The 16411-nt window shown below is 45.5% G+C and overlaps 2 protein-coding genes across 2 annotated transcripts; one reads left to right on the forward strand and one right to left on the reverse strand.

The window, feature by feature from the left end:
* Nucleotides 1–1429: 1429 nt before the first annotated feature.
* On the forward strand, nucleotides 1430–10818 carry LOC124650530. The gene is made up of 8 exons (XM_047190042.1): nucleotides 1430–1695; nucleotides 5354–5671; nucleotides 5924–6183; nucleotides 7017–7158; nucleotides 7268–7639; nucleotides 7732–7863; nucleotides 8351–8479; nucleotides 8590–10818. The coding sequence occupies exons 1-8, from the start codon at nucleotides 1600–1602 to the stop codon at nucleotides 10609–10611; spliced, it is 3471 nt and encodes a 1156-aa protein (XP_047045998.1). The 5' UTR covers nucleotides 1430–1599; the 3' UTR covers nucleotides 10612–10818.
* Nucleotides 10819–14940: 4122 nt separating this feature from the next.
* LOC124708664 lies at nucleotides 14941–15655 on the reverse strand. The gene is made up of 2 exons (XM_047240336.1): nucleotides 15473–15655; nucleotides 14941–15318 (listed from the first exon to the last, which is right to left on the reverse strand). Exons 1-2 carry the CDS (start codon nucleotides 15620–15622, stop codon nucleotides 15214–15216), a joined length of 255 nt encoding a protein of 84 aa, XP_047096292.1. The 5' UTR covers nucleotides 15623–15655; the 3' UTR covers nucleotides 14941–15213.
* Nucleotides 15656–16411: the final 756 nt, after the last annotated feature.

Here is a 16411-nt window from a genome sequence, read left to right on the forward strand (position 1 = left end):
TCTTAATAATTCCTTTATGCACATGAAAATGGCTCTAGGATCCATCATAAGGGGTATATTTGCACATGCTTATGGCTGCACCTTATTAAGGCTCCACCCCTAATTAAATAAAGCTACCGTGTTGTTTAGAACTCATATGCTAGTTAAATTTGTGTCCAAATTGCTTTTGAAGAAATTACATGACTCTTTCATTGTTTGAATGTTTTATTGCTTGATTCGTATACTATGGATAGCTACAGTAAGAATTTCCACCATCAATTTATGGATGCATAGTCTGATGATGAAGTTGCTCATGAGGAACAACTTACGATCCTTTCGACTCTAAAAAAAGAATGAGGAGCAAAATGCATTGTCCCAATATGGAGGTTTGATATATGGGGCGAAAGGTGACCGGTTTTCAAAGGGCCATGGGTCATCTTATGCTATACAATGACTATTTCAAGTTCGTCGGACAACCAAGATGATGCTAGAAAAACACGATGACGCCTACCACACCTCTCACCTGCCTCTAGATCACCATAAAACACAAAATCTAGGCCCTCAAACCCCTTGCACCACAAACCTCGCACACAACAACATTTATGTACTCTTGCAAAATTGTCGCAATATTTCTTCCCACAGTGGGGCAAAACCGTATAAATAAAATAGGCAACAACATTTTCAAAAACACCAATGTAGCAAAAAAGGTAGTGCAACAATTCTCCACTGGCCACACAACAAAATCCCCATCAATCGTGCAAAAACCTCCAAAAAAGTCAAAACATGTTGCAACACACCGTAAAACATTTGCGACACTAAATCAACATTTGCAATAGACAAATCATACTAACATCTTGATCGTGCATACTTTGCAAAACACACACGTGTTTGAACCATAGCAGACAACTTATGCAGTTTTGGAAATCCACAAACTACTAACCTTTCAATGTTGGAGCACCGACCTCGTCGCCGTACATTGGTGGTGAGAAATCTATCTCGTCGGAGCCTTGTTGGAAATAGGTCAAGTGAACTCACCCCATGACACCCATAGCCCTTCCTCCAAAATATCTTTCCTTGAGCTCTTACAAGTGGATGCTTCGATTTCGAGTTCAAGAATTACAAGGGGCTTTCCACAAGTTGCGTTGAACGATAGAGATGGATGCGGATGACGCCGTGGATAGACGGTCAGGATGGGGCCATGGCTGCATAGAGAGAAGAGCGCACATAAGCTATTTGTGCTTGCTTGTGGTGTACGACGTACATAGGTGTATTACCGTATGTAGCATTTTTTTTACTAAATGTATGTACATTTAGGTAATTAGCTCTATATAATAAAACGGAAATTCTGATATTTTACCTGAAAAGGAAATCACTCAAAAATCTTTCTCCTCTTTTTTCCTGGCTTGCTGTATTGAGCCCCACACGCAGTGACGCAGACACCGAGGGAGAGAGAGAGAAAGCAGGAAGGCAGAGCTTCTTCTCCTCATCCTCTCGCCACCACCATCAAACCCCCCTTCTCCCACATCTCAGATCCCATCCATCCATCCATCCCTACCGATGCCGCCACCCCGATCGACCCCGCTGCAACGCTGAACCTCCACCTACGACTACGTCGACGCCATGCCCGCCATGGTCGCAGACGCGCCGCCCTCCCCCTCCTCGTCGGCGATCTGGTCGCGCCACCGCGACGAGATCACTTTCGACCGCCTCCGGAAGGTACCGTCACCTCCCACACAGCCCAGCCCCTACCCAACTCCATCGGATCTGGCTCCGCGGAGAATGACGGCATCTCACCTCTGCTACCTCTACCTGGGGCGGATCTGAGACATACTTCTGGTTGGGTCCGTGGCAAGCGCTCGGGTGTGGAGCTTGCTTTCTACTCTAGTAGTTTGTCCCTGAGGGGTTGATTTGATTGGCCCCTCTCCCATGCTGTCAGCGTTCGCGTGAGTGGCCTGACTGGATAACTTCTGCCCAATCAACTGGCGTCAGCTCCAGGTTCTGCTATTGCCTATTAACATTGGGTGGCTGGAGCAGCTAAATGTTCTGCCCACTGACTCCATGCTGGAATACGTCGGAGTTACCCGAAGACCGGTTTGTCGTGTTTGGGCAATTGGGTGTGTTGGATGGTCGCTTACTGATGTGCTACCTGACCGCAGTGAATTCTGTAGTGTGACTACTGCCACTTGATTAGGGCAATTGGGAACTGCGTGGACGTTACTATCCCTCTTGGGGGTTTATGCCGTCCACTCTTGAGCCTTTTATGCTAGCCGTAAGATGACCTGTTCGGTTTATACGATATGATTGGGCTCAGCATTGGTGCTGGGCTGTGTTTGTGTGTGGGGTGGGGTGGGGTGGGTGGTATACTAGGCTGTATGGGCCCGTAGCTAGCGATTTAGTTTTGGCTAAGTTGCCTAGAATTATTTAATTTTACCTTTTCGGTACAAACTACTGGATGTACAGATGGGGAAGTGTATCTATTGGGTAGTAAATATTATCTTGCGCATCTTCCCTCACATCTTAGTTTCTGTGCTGGAAACTAGAATAATATGCATTCATTGCAACCAAGGGAATCTTCTTATGCCCTGATACTAGAAAACGCCTTCCTAATCTCCAAGTACTTGAATTTTCCTGAATTATCTGGTCAAGTGCAAAAAATCGGTGTCAACTTGGGGTCCAAGCAGTGGCAGAGCCAGGATTTGAGATGGGCCGGGGCTGTATTACTCCACCAATTATGCAGTTTCTACTGGGCACTGGCCCTTAGCTGGCGGATATAGTTTTGGCTGGAACTTTTGGTATGGAAGTTGCCTAGAATTATGGAAATTTACCTTTTCGGTTGAAACTACTGGATGTACTGATGGGAAAGTGTATATATTGGGTACTAAATAAGGTTATCTTGCTCATCCTCCCTCGTATCTTAGTTTCTGTGCTAGAAACTAGAATGATATGCGTTTATTGTAACGAAGGGAATATTCTTATGCCCTGATACTAGAAAACACTTCCTAATCCCCAAGTAGTACAAATATTTCTTACTTGAATTTTCCTCAAATTATCTGATAAAGTGCAAAAAACGGTGTGAACTTGAGGTCTAATCAGTGGCGGAGCCAGGATTTGAGATGAGCTTGGGCTAACATATAAGGTCTAAATTTTTTAGTCACAGAAGCAAGTCTATTTAACAAAATCGTTCATAGCGTTACACCATGCTTCTACGAATGATCGCCAATCTCTTCCAAATTTTGTTTTGACAAAATTATGGCCAATCAAACGACTCGGGTGTCTTGACAATGTCCTTCTCATTTCATTTCTAATTATGGGTACCATATTCATTGATTTGTCTCCAAACACCAGGATCAGCAATGACACTAGCAAGTTTAAATATTTTATGAACACAAGCTTCATGATATTCCTACAACATCAAATATTCTAATTCTAGTATATAAATCAATCTCCTACTGTAAATTGCGTCAGCACATGCACGCAGCGCCATTAGGGGAGTCGGTGGAAGGTTTTTCGGCAGGGAGGCACTGAGCAGGGACGAACCGTTATGGCCTATGGGAGAGATTGAGGAGGGATGGGCCATGGGCCAGATGATAAGTGCAATTGGAAAGGCCCAATAGGGGTGTAAACGGAAGTTCTCAACAACAACAAAAAGCTGTAAATGGACACATGAGAATAATGGCAACGACCAGCAGCAGTTACTATTTTCTCCCTTTTGGGGGGAGCTGTAGGCGGGTTCCCTTTTCCGGAATCGGCGAGCCGGTGCGGCCGCCCCTCCTCGCCCCCCGGTGGTGCCACCACTGGGTCCAAATACTCTAGTAGTCTCGTGTTCTGGTCAAACCTGATGATATTGTTATCATACTAATCATTATTAAAGTGATAGATGCTATTTTGTGCCACACAGTAAGAAGGCTTCGAAAGGAAAGGGTCTGCCATTCTCTTTCTTCCCTCAATCGTTCCGATCGTTTCTCATGTATATTTTGCAACTGGTATACTCTTTGTACCATCCTGTCCAATTAATACTGCTTTAGGTTGAGCTAGAATAATAATTAGTGGGAGTAGAGTTGGGGATGTAAGTGGTAGCGGCATCCAATGAGCTCATGTCGGCTACCCGCCAAAAAAGCTGAAGTGCCATATGTAGACTGCTGCTAATCTTAATTGGCCTAACTGGACGAGACCACAAAGGCCAGTGGTGCTGCCTCGTGCCTATGCTCACTTCCCCCTTCTGGCGGCCGACAGCCGGACGCGACGACAAAATGCTGTAGCGGTGCTTTCTTCTCTCCATCCCTGCTTGGTCAGTTGCTTCCTCCCCCGTCTTCCTCGCCATCGTCCTTCTAGGCTTCGACGCTCTTTGCCGTGTTGCAGACGAGAATAACTCAGCGTCCCGCAGCCCCCTACGCTGTATGCAGCACCAGCTCCTTTTCTGCTCTCCCATTCTATTTCTCATCCTGTTCTCTTCTCTCTTTCTATTTCTCAGAGCCAATACTTTTCTATCGGATCTCTGCCATCAATTCCTTTCATGTTTGTGATACAAATGGTTCTTAATGTTTGGAAGCATTGAAAGTGATATGTGCATAAGCTGATACTAATGGTGGAGAAAAAACCTTATGTTTGGAAGCACCAGCACGACTGAACGAGACTGTACTATCCAAGCATCTGCACCAATAGAATAGATTTTTTGCTTGGAGGCACCCACCTACTAGCAGTGGAATTCTACTTGTGCTTTCGACAGTTCAGTTTATCCAAATACAGAGAGATTGCATATAGGTGGAGAGAGTACAGACTGCAGAGGTATCAGGCGCGAGGGAGCACAGAGTGCTTCGCCGTCGCGGTACCACTTAGCCGCACGAAGCCACCAAACTACGTAAGTGGTGGCCACATAATCCATGAAGTGGTGTCTCCTGTGTTGTTCAGTGGACACGCCACATCCGGAGAGTAGAGTGGAGGGGAGACAGGCATATGTGATAAGAACAAATTTGACCTGCTATGTCTCCTGTGTTATATACTTTTTCTCAATAAATTCAGGTTGTTAGGAGTATGATGTTGAGAACAAATATTTATGCCCATGGAGTTCTTTGTGAAGCACCTACAGTTTGCACGCACAACACTCTTTGGTTCTCTGCAAATGTGACATTTAACTAGTCCATATTAAAACTGACGGTGTTATATTGTACATTAAACTGGTTGTAGTTACAAGCTGATTTTGTTAAACTTATTAAGTACCTTTTTTCCCTTTCATCTTTGTGAACCTCTAGTACTGGACTACCTGCTTAATCAATACATGCCACTTATTTCTACATTATCGAAGTTATGTCAGTTCTAAGAATGTTAATTTACCATTGAACTGATCATTCTATGTCTGTCAATTCACTTGTTTCAGTTTTGGAGTGCCCTGTCTCTTCAAGGACGCCATGCGCTCCTTAGGATAGATAAGCAGACCCTCATCGAGCATGCTCGTAAGAATCTGTACTGTTCAAGGTGCAATGGGCTGCTCTTAGAAAGTTTCACACAAATTGTGATGTATGGGAAGTCAATGCATCAAGAAGGTTCAAGTGAACAAAGGAGTCTTGAGATTGAACCACATGATGTTCAGGACCCATCAGTTCATCCTTGGGGAGGCCTTTCAACAACAAAGGATGGCATCCTAACTCTTCTCGACTGCTTTATAAACGCAAAATCTCTTCATGTACTCCAGAATGTAAGCCTTAACAGCAGCTATTTTTTAAAATCCATAACCCCATGACAGATAGTTTTTTCATGCCAGTTCTTTAATTGTGTATTTAGCAAGACTGTTTTGCGGTGTTCTGTGTGGCCTTTGCCTTTAGCATGCCTTTACGGGACTTACTTTGGGGTTCATTCAGGGGAGTATTCAATTGATGCTAGATTAGGGTGCACTAATTGAACCATTCTGTATTTTGTGTTTGAATCAATTTGACGTTGTTTTAACTAGGTATTTGACAATGCACGATCGAGGGAGCGTGATCGGGAAATGCTTTATCCTGATGCATGCGGTGGAGGAGGAAGAGGATGGATTAGCCCAGCTATAGCTAATTATGGCAGAGGGCATGGAACACGAGACACATGTGCTTTGCACACTGCGCGACTTTCGTGCGACACTTTGGTGGATTTCTGGTCTGCATTGGGAGATGAAGCTAGATCATCTCTTCTACGGTTGAAGGAAGAGGATTTCACTGAAAGACTTATGCATAGGTGAGTATCAGGAGTGCTGTTTGTTCGATACTATATCGATGCTCGATGATCTGTTGATTCAGCATTTATTCAAAATTATCCAATTGAACTGAGAATTCACTGCAATAAATTTTTTAGCCCATGAATGCTGGTAAGGGTTGTACTACCATCACTGGAATTATATAGTATATGGGTTCATAGTAGTTGATTCATTTGCTTCTTGTCATTGATGTATATATATCCTTAATGCGGGAAATACTGAGCATTCCCTGAATGGGTTCTAATTTTTAAAGAACGTGTGTCCAATAAGCAAAAGCATCAATTTATATATATTTTCTCCTGGTGTCGATACCATTGCAGCGCTGAACTCGGGGATTCAACATTTTATGTACTTTTTTACATGAAAACTATGTAGCATACAGTGCCCCATTAGAGCTATGACAACTTGCTGTGTCGTTTTGTGTAGTTAGGTACCACTTTTTCTTGTTTTATAATAATGCCTCAGTGGGGTGGCGACTTAAAATAAGTTAGTTGCTGTAAAGCTTTTATATATTGTTCAAACATGACCATGTCCAGGTGTTATTTTCTGTTTGCAGAGTGTCAATTTCCTTCTGTTTAAATCGTTATAATCAGTTATGTGTCATATTATAAAAAAAGTCACAGTATCTTATGGTCCTGACTTCATGGATTCAATTATGTTTTGGTTCAAGATGTTCTAAATTTGACAGCATTTTCATTTTATATATACTGATTGTTGTGAAGAGCGTAAAAAACTAGTTTACTGGTTTGGCTTTTCCGATGCATATTTGTTGTAATATTTAAGTAACTGTTTTGATGGATTTTCTGCGCAACAGGTTCGACAACAAGAGGTTTTGCAGGGACTGCAGAAAGAATGTTATTCGTGAATTTAAAGAGCTAAAGGATCTGAAACGCCTACGTAGGGAACCTCGCTGCACTAGTTGGTTCTGTGTTGCAGACACAGCTTTTCACTGTGAGGTCAGGAGTCACATTCCCTTTTCAAGTGCATACTAGATGACTCATGATGTGTACTTGCCTTAACTAGTTAACAGCTGTTTTGTTGACAATTTGGTTTCGGAAAATCTAGGTGTTTGAGGATTCAGTTCTAGTCGATTGGCACCAAGATTTCTTGGAGCAAGATGGAGCTTATCATCATTTTGAATTGGGTATTGGAACAGATGAAGGAAAAGCTGATATTCTAGAATTTGAAGACGTGGGAATGAATGGCCAAGTCCACAAGAAAGGCCTCGATCTTGATCAGTATGAAGACTATTTTGTCACCTTGAGAGCATGGAGGCTGGATGGCCGCTGCACGGAATTCTGCGTGAAGGCCCATGCCTTGAAGGGCCAATCATGTGTTCACCGCAGACTAATTGTGGGGGATGGGTTTGTGACGATTACCAAAGGTGAAAGTGTTAGAAGCTTCTTTGAGCATGCTGAAGAAGCAGAGGAGGATGATGTAAGTGGATCCTATTCTATAGAATTAATAAGCACTAAGTCAACGATGTTTTGCAAGTTTGTAGTCTAACTCGGTGTCAAATGCATGAGCAGGAAGACGATGCAATGGACAGGGATGGGAATGATCCAGATGGCGATGGCCTTCATCCACAGAAGCATGCTAAGAGCCCTGAGCTTGCAAGAGAATTTCTCTTGGATGCTGCTACAGTGATTTTCAAAGAACAGGTAGTGTGATTTATGGCAATTCCTAAGCACAATAGGGAAGTAATGCATGTCATTATATCCCATCGCAATGTATTCAGTTATATGATCTCAGCCAGTCTGTTTTTAACGTTCAATGCCATTTTTTTTTCTGATGCATATTTCTTTTTTATATCCACCTGTTTTGGCTTCTTTTGTCGTAGTGCGTGCACTTCTTCCTTTCACATTCTTCACTCTACAGCTTGTGACCTACTTTAATCAGAACAGCCAACTCTACCATGGCATATAATACTTCACCTAGCGCACTGAACAATTTTTATCTCTTGTTTAGCTAACATCTCTGCATAGTTCTTAGTCTTCGTTCTACCAAATATAATCATTGTCAGTGTACGCCTAGTCAACTAAATGTTCAAAACAATGTTTCTTTACCGTTCATTTTGTCTATGAAAGTCAGACACATGCTCTTGTCTGAAGCATTGAGCTAATGCTACAATATTGTTTTTGTTTACAGGTTGAAAAGGCTTTCAGAGAAGGGACAGCCCGGCAAAATGCACACAGTGTATTTGTGTCTCTTGCATTGAAACTATTGGAAGAGCGGGTTCATGTTGCTTGCAAAGAAATAATTACATTGGAAAAGCAGGTGCATATATATTAAGTACCGTTGTAGATGTAGAAAAAGAAAGGGAGCAACATTTGGTAGTATTTGTCTGGTATCCTTTGATATTATGCTAAACGTGACTCATCTTACAGACCAAGCTTCTTGAAGAAGAAGAGAAAGAGAAGCGTGAAGAAGAAGAACGCAGAGAGAGGAGGAGAGCAAAAGATAGAGAAAAAAAGCTTAGAAGAAAAGAAAGATTGAAAGAAAAGGGAAGAGATAAGGAAGAAACTCCAGTTTCAAAATTTTGTGATATCTTGCTGTCACCTCTAAGCAAGTCGATCACACCAGGTAATTGTCAATCACCTGATATGCTCGACTCCAGATACTCAGCTAGTGAAGAGGAAGATAATATTGTCGCTACAGAACATTCCTCTCCTGAAACCTCTGCTGATCAATGCTTAAGCACTGAGTCTGATGAACAAAGCAATGAGCAATGTGGTAAAACAGCAGAATTCGTTCCCACAGATTGCAATGACTCTTTCATATGCGAGCAATCTAAATCAAGAAGAAAAATGAAATTCAGAAGGGACTCCTTCCACGAACAGGCAAACAATTGTTGGTATGAAGACCGCCAAGATGGCTCTGGGGACATGGGTGACATTCACTGCCAATCAAGGGAGCGGATAAGGAGTACTGCTAGAAGCTGCAACCCCTCGTTCAGTACAAATAGCCGGACAAGAGATAGATACGAGTACAACTCCTGTAGTTGCGGCCATCAGGAAGATTACAGATATTATCCCTCAACAGCTAGATCAGTTAGGGAGATGAAGATGCCTAGGAAAACATTGCTTGAAAAGCCCAGGTTGCAGTACCGCAGGTGCTATCCATTGGATAGTTTCGTAGTGCCAAAAGGAAGCCGGGGCTGTAGTACACCAAGCAAGAATGCAAGTCCAAAGCAAGTATGGGAACCAATGGATGCAAAAAAGAAAGCTGGCTTAGGTAATGCAAATGACGATCTTGAAACAGTTGATAATGCTGATCAATCTGATCAGTTGAAGTGTTCTAAGGATATCAATACATGCCAGAAGCTTGACATAGGGTTTGAACCATCTGCTGAGGTTTGTCCTGATAAGTCTGAGGAACCTTGTAAGTTGGACACAGATGATCCATGCAATAAAGGAGACAAAACTCAAGCTGCTTACTGTGATGCACCTATTGTGGCGAACAAGCAAGATTCCTGCTTGAGAAATGATGCTGGTCAAATGGAGAAGTTAACCAGTTCAGATAGTTCGTCATGTCTAAGTGAGGGAGACATAGACAGCAGCATCAGCAGCTTGACCTCATTGAGTGCTCAGAACCCAGAATCCTCTTCTACTTCTGATTCAGAAGAATCTTCGGAAAGGAACAATAGCAGCCCAAGTGATCCGCCAGCAAAGAGTGCTTCCCGTTCATTACTGGAGATGTGTGCAGGAAATGGTTTCAGAGAATACCAACCGAAAAGCATACAATCTCCTGGACCCAACCAATTTGGGTTTGGTATGGCTCCTTTCCAGGACCATGTGTTGCATCACCACAAGGTACATGCACCGCCGTACTCATCAACCTTTGTTGGGTTCCACAGCCATCCCTTGTCAGTTCCAACGAGTGGATACCTACCATATTCTCAGCCAGGCAACTTCTACCCCAGCCCAGTCGGATATGGTGTTACTGGGAACCAATGTGTCGACTTCTCAATGCAGTACAGCAATGTACATCCTTATTCAGGTCCTCCTGAATATGGGTATGTACCTGCACAGCCAGTCAATAAGCCTATTTTGACCTTCTGTGCCATGCCACCACCGCTATCTATAAATGGAGCACAACTGGTCATGACTCCAGACATGCGGCACCGTACCTCAACTCCTGAATCGGAGTTTGTTGCAGCCCAAAATGGCTGTTCCGAGCACAATGCCAAACTGGGAGATGACAGCACGCCCTTCTCATTGTTTGAATTTAACCTGCCAATAGGCCCTCCTGCCTCGGTGCTGTCCAAAGATGAGCGGAGTGGACGAGCAACTGCAATGAAACCACCAACGGGCCAATCTCAGCCTTGCTCGAGGGAGGAGACAGATGTCAAGGAATACAACCTGTTCGCCGGAACCACAAACACCATACACATACCTTCGTTCACCTAGACAGACAGCAAACAAAGCAGCTATTATTTATCACAGCATAATACTTAGCGAGTGATTTGTATTCCCCACAAACAGAATAATACCTCGAGGGTTTTTACAGCAGTCCCCTCGAATATTTATTTCTTCTCTTTTCATTTGATTTGCTCCCCATGTGTGTATGAAAATTGGAAAAGATCGTCGAGTGGTATAGAATCTACATTTTTTTAATAATCTGAGTTAATGTTTCGTTGCAGTTTTCCGTTGCTTTGTGCTGTATGGACCTGTGTTCCAGTTCTAACGTTGGATGAGCGATGCATGAAAAATCAGCCCACCTGAACACCGATGTCATCTTATTGCTTCCTGGATCTAGGGCAGGGTAAACATGTCTTGTTTCCTTTTATTCGACCAGGTTTCTTGCATCATGGCAAGCATTGATTCTCCTTTTAGGGGAACGCAACTGGGTTGTGTTTATGATGTACTGGTTATACTAGGCCACTTGGTGGATATTGAGGATGTATCTTAGAGACCAAGAAAGTGGTTTACAATGCTGATGAAATGCATATCGTGACTTCTGAAAGACTTCATGGCTTTATATTATTTGCACGGGGGCTTGTGGTGCACACAAAATTCTGAAGTACCGAGTGCAGATCTCAAGTGACGTGGAATTTTGGTGGTGCAGGTGTGGGGAAGATGGTGACACACGCTAGGTGGTGTGGGTGGCTGCAGCTCGGTCCTCTCCGGAGCTTGTTGAGTTAAAAAGTGAAATATGTTTTGCGTGAAAGGTAGGTCAAACTTGTTTCGAGCTGAATTTCACGAGGGTTCAGACGTGAGGAGTTGTCTCAGCATAAACATCGGCAGAATTCTTGTGCATGGATTAATATTCACGCGGTTTGCGAAGTGATAAGGATTGCAGCAAGCAAGGTAATTTATAAAACTAAACGAATGTCAGACTGATTATGCGGATTATTCGTCCACCTCGTCATCCACTGTCCCTTGCAACACCCAGGCCTCCTTCGGTTGCTAGCCTCAGGGGCTAGGTACAACCCTCAGGGGCTGGGTGAAACTATGTAATGTTTAGAGCATCTCCAGCCGTTTGGGTTCCCCGGTCCGAAATTCGACGCTATTTAGCGCTGGATTGGACGAAAGTTGGTTCGAGGAGCGCTGAAGTTCTAGCCGTCTCCCCGGTAGACACCCGGGGTTCGGCGTTTCTTAGAGAAAAACGTTCTTCGATGACAAATTTTCTGTATAATTCGGCGAATTTTACCAGTTTTGCCAACATTTGGCTTACTTTTACAAATAAATGTTACAGATCAACATAACAAAACAAGTTTTCAAACAAATCAAATGGAAACTAGTTGGTTTTGCCTCGAAGCGTCCATATGTGCTCCACCAGATCATCCTGCACCTGTTGATGCATTATGGAGTCTCGAATCTCCTGACGCATAGCGATGAACGCAACCCGCGATGCCGACACCTGGTGCTTAGGCTGTGCAAGAGGACCCTCTCTGTCATATGGTGCAACTTGTTCGCTCAGAGGAACCGGATGCTTCCACTCATCCTCGATAATCATGTTGTGTAAGCACACACAACCGTTCATCACCTCCCACATCTAATCTTTGGACCAAGTTAAAGTGGGGAGCAGACTACAGCAAATCTCTGTTGGAGGACACCAAATGCACGCTCGACGTCCTTTCGACAACCTTCTTGTAGCTTGACAAACTCCACCTCCTTCAGGACGATGGCGCCGCCTGAGATAGTCTTCACAAATGTTGCCCACTTTGGATAGATACCGTATGCAAGATAGTATTTCTTGTTGTACTGTCGGCCATTGATCACAAAGTTAACCGGGGGAGCATGACCCTCAACAAGCTTGGAGAAGATCGGCGAGCACTGTAAGACGTTGATGTCGTTGTTGGATCCCGGCATACCAAAGAAGGAGTGTCAAATCCAAAGATCATGGATAGCCACTGCCTCAAGTATCATAGTGCAGCCTTTTTTGTGACCCTTGTACATTTCCTGCCAGGCAAACGGACAGTTCTTCCATTTCCAATGCACGCAGTCAATGCTTCCAAGCATCCCTGGAAATCCTCGAGCTTCATTGACAGCGAGGATCTTAGCAGTGTCTTCGATAGTCGGTGATCTCAAGTAGATATCCCCGAACACTGCTATCACCGCCCTGCAGAACCGGTAGAAACAATCAAGGGCGGTGGACTCCGCCATCCGAAGATAGTCATCAGTAGAATCACCAGGAGCTAGATATGACAGCATCCGCATAGCCACCGTGCACTTTTGGAGGGCGGAAAACCCTGCCATGCCAGTGCAATCCAACTTGCAACTGAAATAGGAGTCGTACTCTCGAAGGGCATAGAGCTTCCGGCTCATCCTGAAACGACGCCTAAAAACAGCCTCACCGTGCAATGGATCGTCGGCAAAGTAGTCGGCGTAGAGCATGCAGTAGCCCTCCATTTGCTGCCTCGGCTTGCACTTCCGGCGACCCGATGCGACCCACCACGGCGACCAATGGTCGACTCGGCGTACAAGCCGGACAGGCAAGCTAGGATCAGCAGGTGCTCCTCGTCTTGGGCGGCGGCTGCCGTTTCTTCTTCAAGAAGCTCGGCGAACATCTGCTCCTCCTCGTTGGAGTCCATGTCCGGCCAGACAATTGGACGAACACCTGCCGGGTGTGTCGACGAGGAGCGACGCGAGGGAGCTGCCCGGCGGCGGAAAATAGGCAGAGGGCACGGCGGGCGGCGGAATATAGCTGCTGGTGGAGGAACGGCGGAGTTGAGGCTACCGGCCGACGGATTGGCGAGGGGTGGTCCCGGTGGCGACAGAGGAAATCCTATTAGTTTCAAGTTCCGCTTTGCCTTGGTGGACGGGAGGGGAGGAGAGATTTGTGTGGACAGAGTGGTGGGGATCGTCTGTTCTCTCGCCGATAGAGCGGGCCCATCCCCGCTTTTCTCTCGTCCGGAGTCCCCGAGCGCACCGGGGGGGGGGGGATGGCCTGAGCTCTCCGGACGGATGAAAGGCCTAATCCGGACGAAAACGAGGAGCCGGGACGCGACTGGGTTTTTCGTCCATCCTGATGAAAAAAAAGGCGTCCTAGGGACCTCGTCGGGGAGACGGTTGGAGATGCTCTTACAGTGTATATGATGTTTGATTCTCCTTGTGATGTTACAAATTCTTGCTGGGAGGATTCCTGCTGTCACACTCACACGTATCCCACACAAAGCTTTGGAAATGATCATTGGCTGGGAGAGTAGAAGTAACGCAACACCCGGATGAAGGAGAATGTTTCAAACCAGCTACCGGTGTACAACATGCTCAGCAGATTGAATAGTAACCTGCAGAGCTATTTGGTCATTGAGCATCGGTTAATACCGTGGGATCCAGGTAATGTCCTACCACATCACCTCTAAGTGTAACCAGACCACGAGCTCGATTCCCTGTCAGTCGACATGTTTTGAGTGTTGATATGAGTTCCTCCTATGTGCTTGTTCTCGGGAGGGAATTCCATGCTCTGTAGGATCCTAGTGGCTACAACCGCCGGTGGGTTGATGACAGCCCGTGACATATTCCAATATGGGTCGATTCATACTGTATGGAAGATCCCATGGTCAATTGAACTAGAGTACTCTGATGTTGGCAACTATCCTATACAAAAGAGTGCAGGCTTCCTATTGGCTGATTGGTCTCTATAAATGGTGGCTTCCATTCCATCGTCTCATTTCAAGCAAGGCGGGTATGAAGTTCCTATTGGCCGAAGGGATTTGTGATCCTAGCATATGACGTTTGGCCAAGGGGATTTGTGATCCTAGCATATGAAGTTCGGCCACATGAATTTGCGATCCTAGCATATGAAGTTTGGCCACAGGAATTTGCGATCCTAGCACCTTGGTACTTCTATGTTTCTACATTTTTTGTCACAAGCTAAGGCTAAGGAGGGATCCAGGTTGAAGCTTCACCTATTGGCGCCATCGTCGACCTAGTCCCCGGCAGCCACCACTACTACATCAACTTTGTACAAGCCCACCCCAACCACATTTACGACATCAACCACCTCTATCACCACAATCCTGGTAAGATAAAAGAATTTCATGTACCATCACATCCCGGCGATTCATTATGGCCTCGGCATAGGGTACAAATATAAGGGGAATGGCTACTTGGCATGGAATTGAAGGGAGGCCTTGACCTCGCGTGTTGATTGTGTGCTCTGTACTGTTAATCTTCTTCCTATAGTTCGTCTCTTCCTCCCCCGAATCCCTTGCTGCAAGTTTGAGAGTATCCATCCATTGATTTAGATAACCAGGTTGCTTAGAGTAAAGATGCTATGGTAGCACAAGCGAATACAATCATCACATGCCATTTCACGGTTCCAATTCGGTCGCATCACTCATCAATAATAGAGTATGATAATCATCAGGGGAAAAGGGACGAAAGAAAATCAAAAGCCTCAATTTGTTCTAGTACCAAAATTTTGGCAGCATATTCGCTACCAATAGCCGAATTAATCGCGTAGCCGCTAGCCTCTTCCCCAAATTGCAGGAAGACGATGGGAAAGAATTCTCCTCCTAAGAAACAGAGCACCCGGCCGGTCGGCCGAGCTTACCGGCGATCTCCTCAGCGGTGCGCCGTGACGAGCGTCTCGATGAAGCGCAGCCCGTCGAACCGCGGCGCGAACTTCTTCTCTTCCGCGCGGTCCTCCCCCGTGGACGGCGACGATTTCTGCGAAATCGGCAAGAAGAACGAAACAGTTTAGGAGGACACCGCCGTGATCCCAAATCAAAGACCGAATTGGCATGGAAGGAGAGATTCTTTTGGCAGGAGGGGATTGAGGGTGGAGGCGATTGAGGAGATTCGTGATCCGCGTAGCACGTACCTGTTTCCGGAAGAGGAAGCTATCGCATCTGCCGACGACGACGGTGGCAGCCGGCACCGTGGGGGCGCAGTCGCACGCGAGGAGCTCGGCGCCGGAGGCCACGGCGACGGCAGCCGCGGACGCGACGGCGGCGGCGACACCCCACATCATCGCCGATCCGATCCTAGTCCTGCTACTCTGGCGGCAGGCTGGTCGGCGGGGGGAGGTGTGGACGCAGGCGGCTCTTTGGCAGGCTGGAAACAGGCCGACGGCTAGCCGCGTATTTTTATATACGAGAAGACGCCGGACTTTTTGTCCGGACTTTAACCGGATTGGAAAATTGGAGCCGCGTCCTGGCGGGGCCCGCGCTGTCGATCGGTGGGTGCGGCGGCGCCGACCGAACAGACTTGCTCTGGCTGTGGTTGGAATGTTGCCATGTTGGATGGACTGATGGATGTTTACCGCCCTGAGTCGCCTACAAAGATAATCTCACCTACGCTGCACACACCGGTTTTGCTAATTAATTCCAACGCTATTTCCTTGCGTATTAGTGTTGCTATTCTTAGGGCATGTACAATGGTAGGGAAGGTACATCTTCTCTTATTAGTCCATGTCATCTAGAGAAGACGTTAATATTAGTGGTGCAATGCATTATCTCTTATTGTTATCCCTTACAATAAATGAGAATTAATTATTTTTAGAAAGAAATTGTGTGGCTAAGGGAATGCAAGTCGTACAATGGAAAAAATAGCCTTCTCTTATTTCATAAGAGATCATCCCTTAGCTAAGGGAAGATAACCTTCTCTTTATTCCTTCTTTCTCCTCCAACTAAGCAAAAATCTGATGTGGCAAGCCTAAGGGAAGGCTGACGTCACCGCATTGTACATGCCTTTATCGTTGTTGATTGACTACTTTTATAACTGTGCGCGTACACTTAGATATTGTGGGTAAAACTTGAAT

The sequence above is a fragment of the Lolium rigidum genome, chromosome 4, assembly GCF_022539505.1.
Source record: "Lolium rigidum isolate FL_2022 chromosome 4, APGP_CSIRO_Lrig_0.1, whole genome shotgun sequence".
NCBI lineage: Eukaryota > Viridiplantae > Streptophyta > Magnoliopsida > Poales > Poaceae > Lolium > Lolium rigidum.

Excerpts from the sequence above, each read along its gene's own strand:
- LOC124650530 (XM_047190042.1), top strand. The coding sequence starts at position 1,600 with ATGCCCGCCATGGTCGCAGACGCGCCGCCCTCCCCCTCCTCGTCGGCG. Across the intron at positions 7,159-7,267 it reads ACACAGCTTTTCACTGTGAG|GTGTTTGAGGATTCAGTTCT; the intron begins GTCAGGAGTCAC and ends CGGAAAATCTAG. Across the intron at positions 7,864-8,350 it reads CAGTGATTTTCAAAGAACAG|GTTGAAAAGGCTTTCAGAGA; the intron begins GTAGTGTGATTT and ends TTTTGTTTACAG.
- LOC124708664 (XM_047240336.1), bottom strand. The coding sequence starts at position 15,622 with ATGATGTGGGGTGTCGCCGCCGCCGTCGCGTCCGCGGCTGCCGTCGCC. Across the intron at positions 15,319-15,472 it reads GCTTCCTCTTCCGGAAACAG|AAATCGTCGCCGTCCACGGG; the intron begins GTACGTGCTACG and ends CCGATTTCGCAG.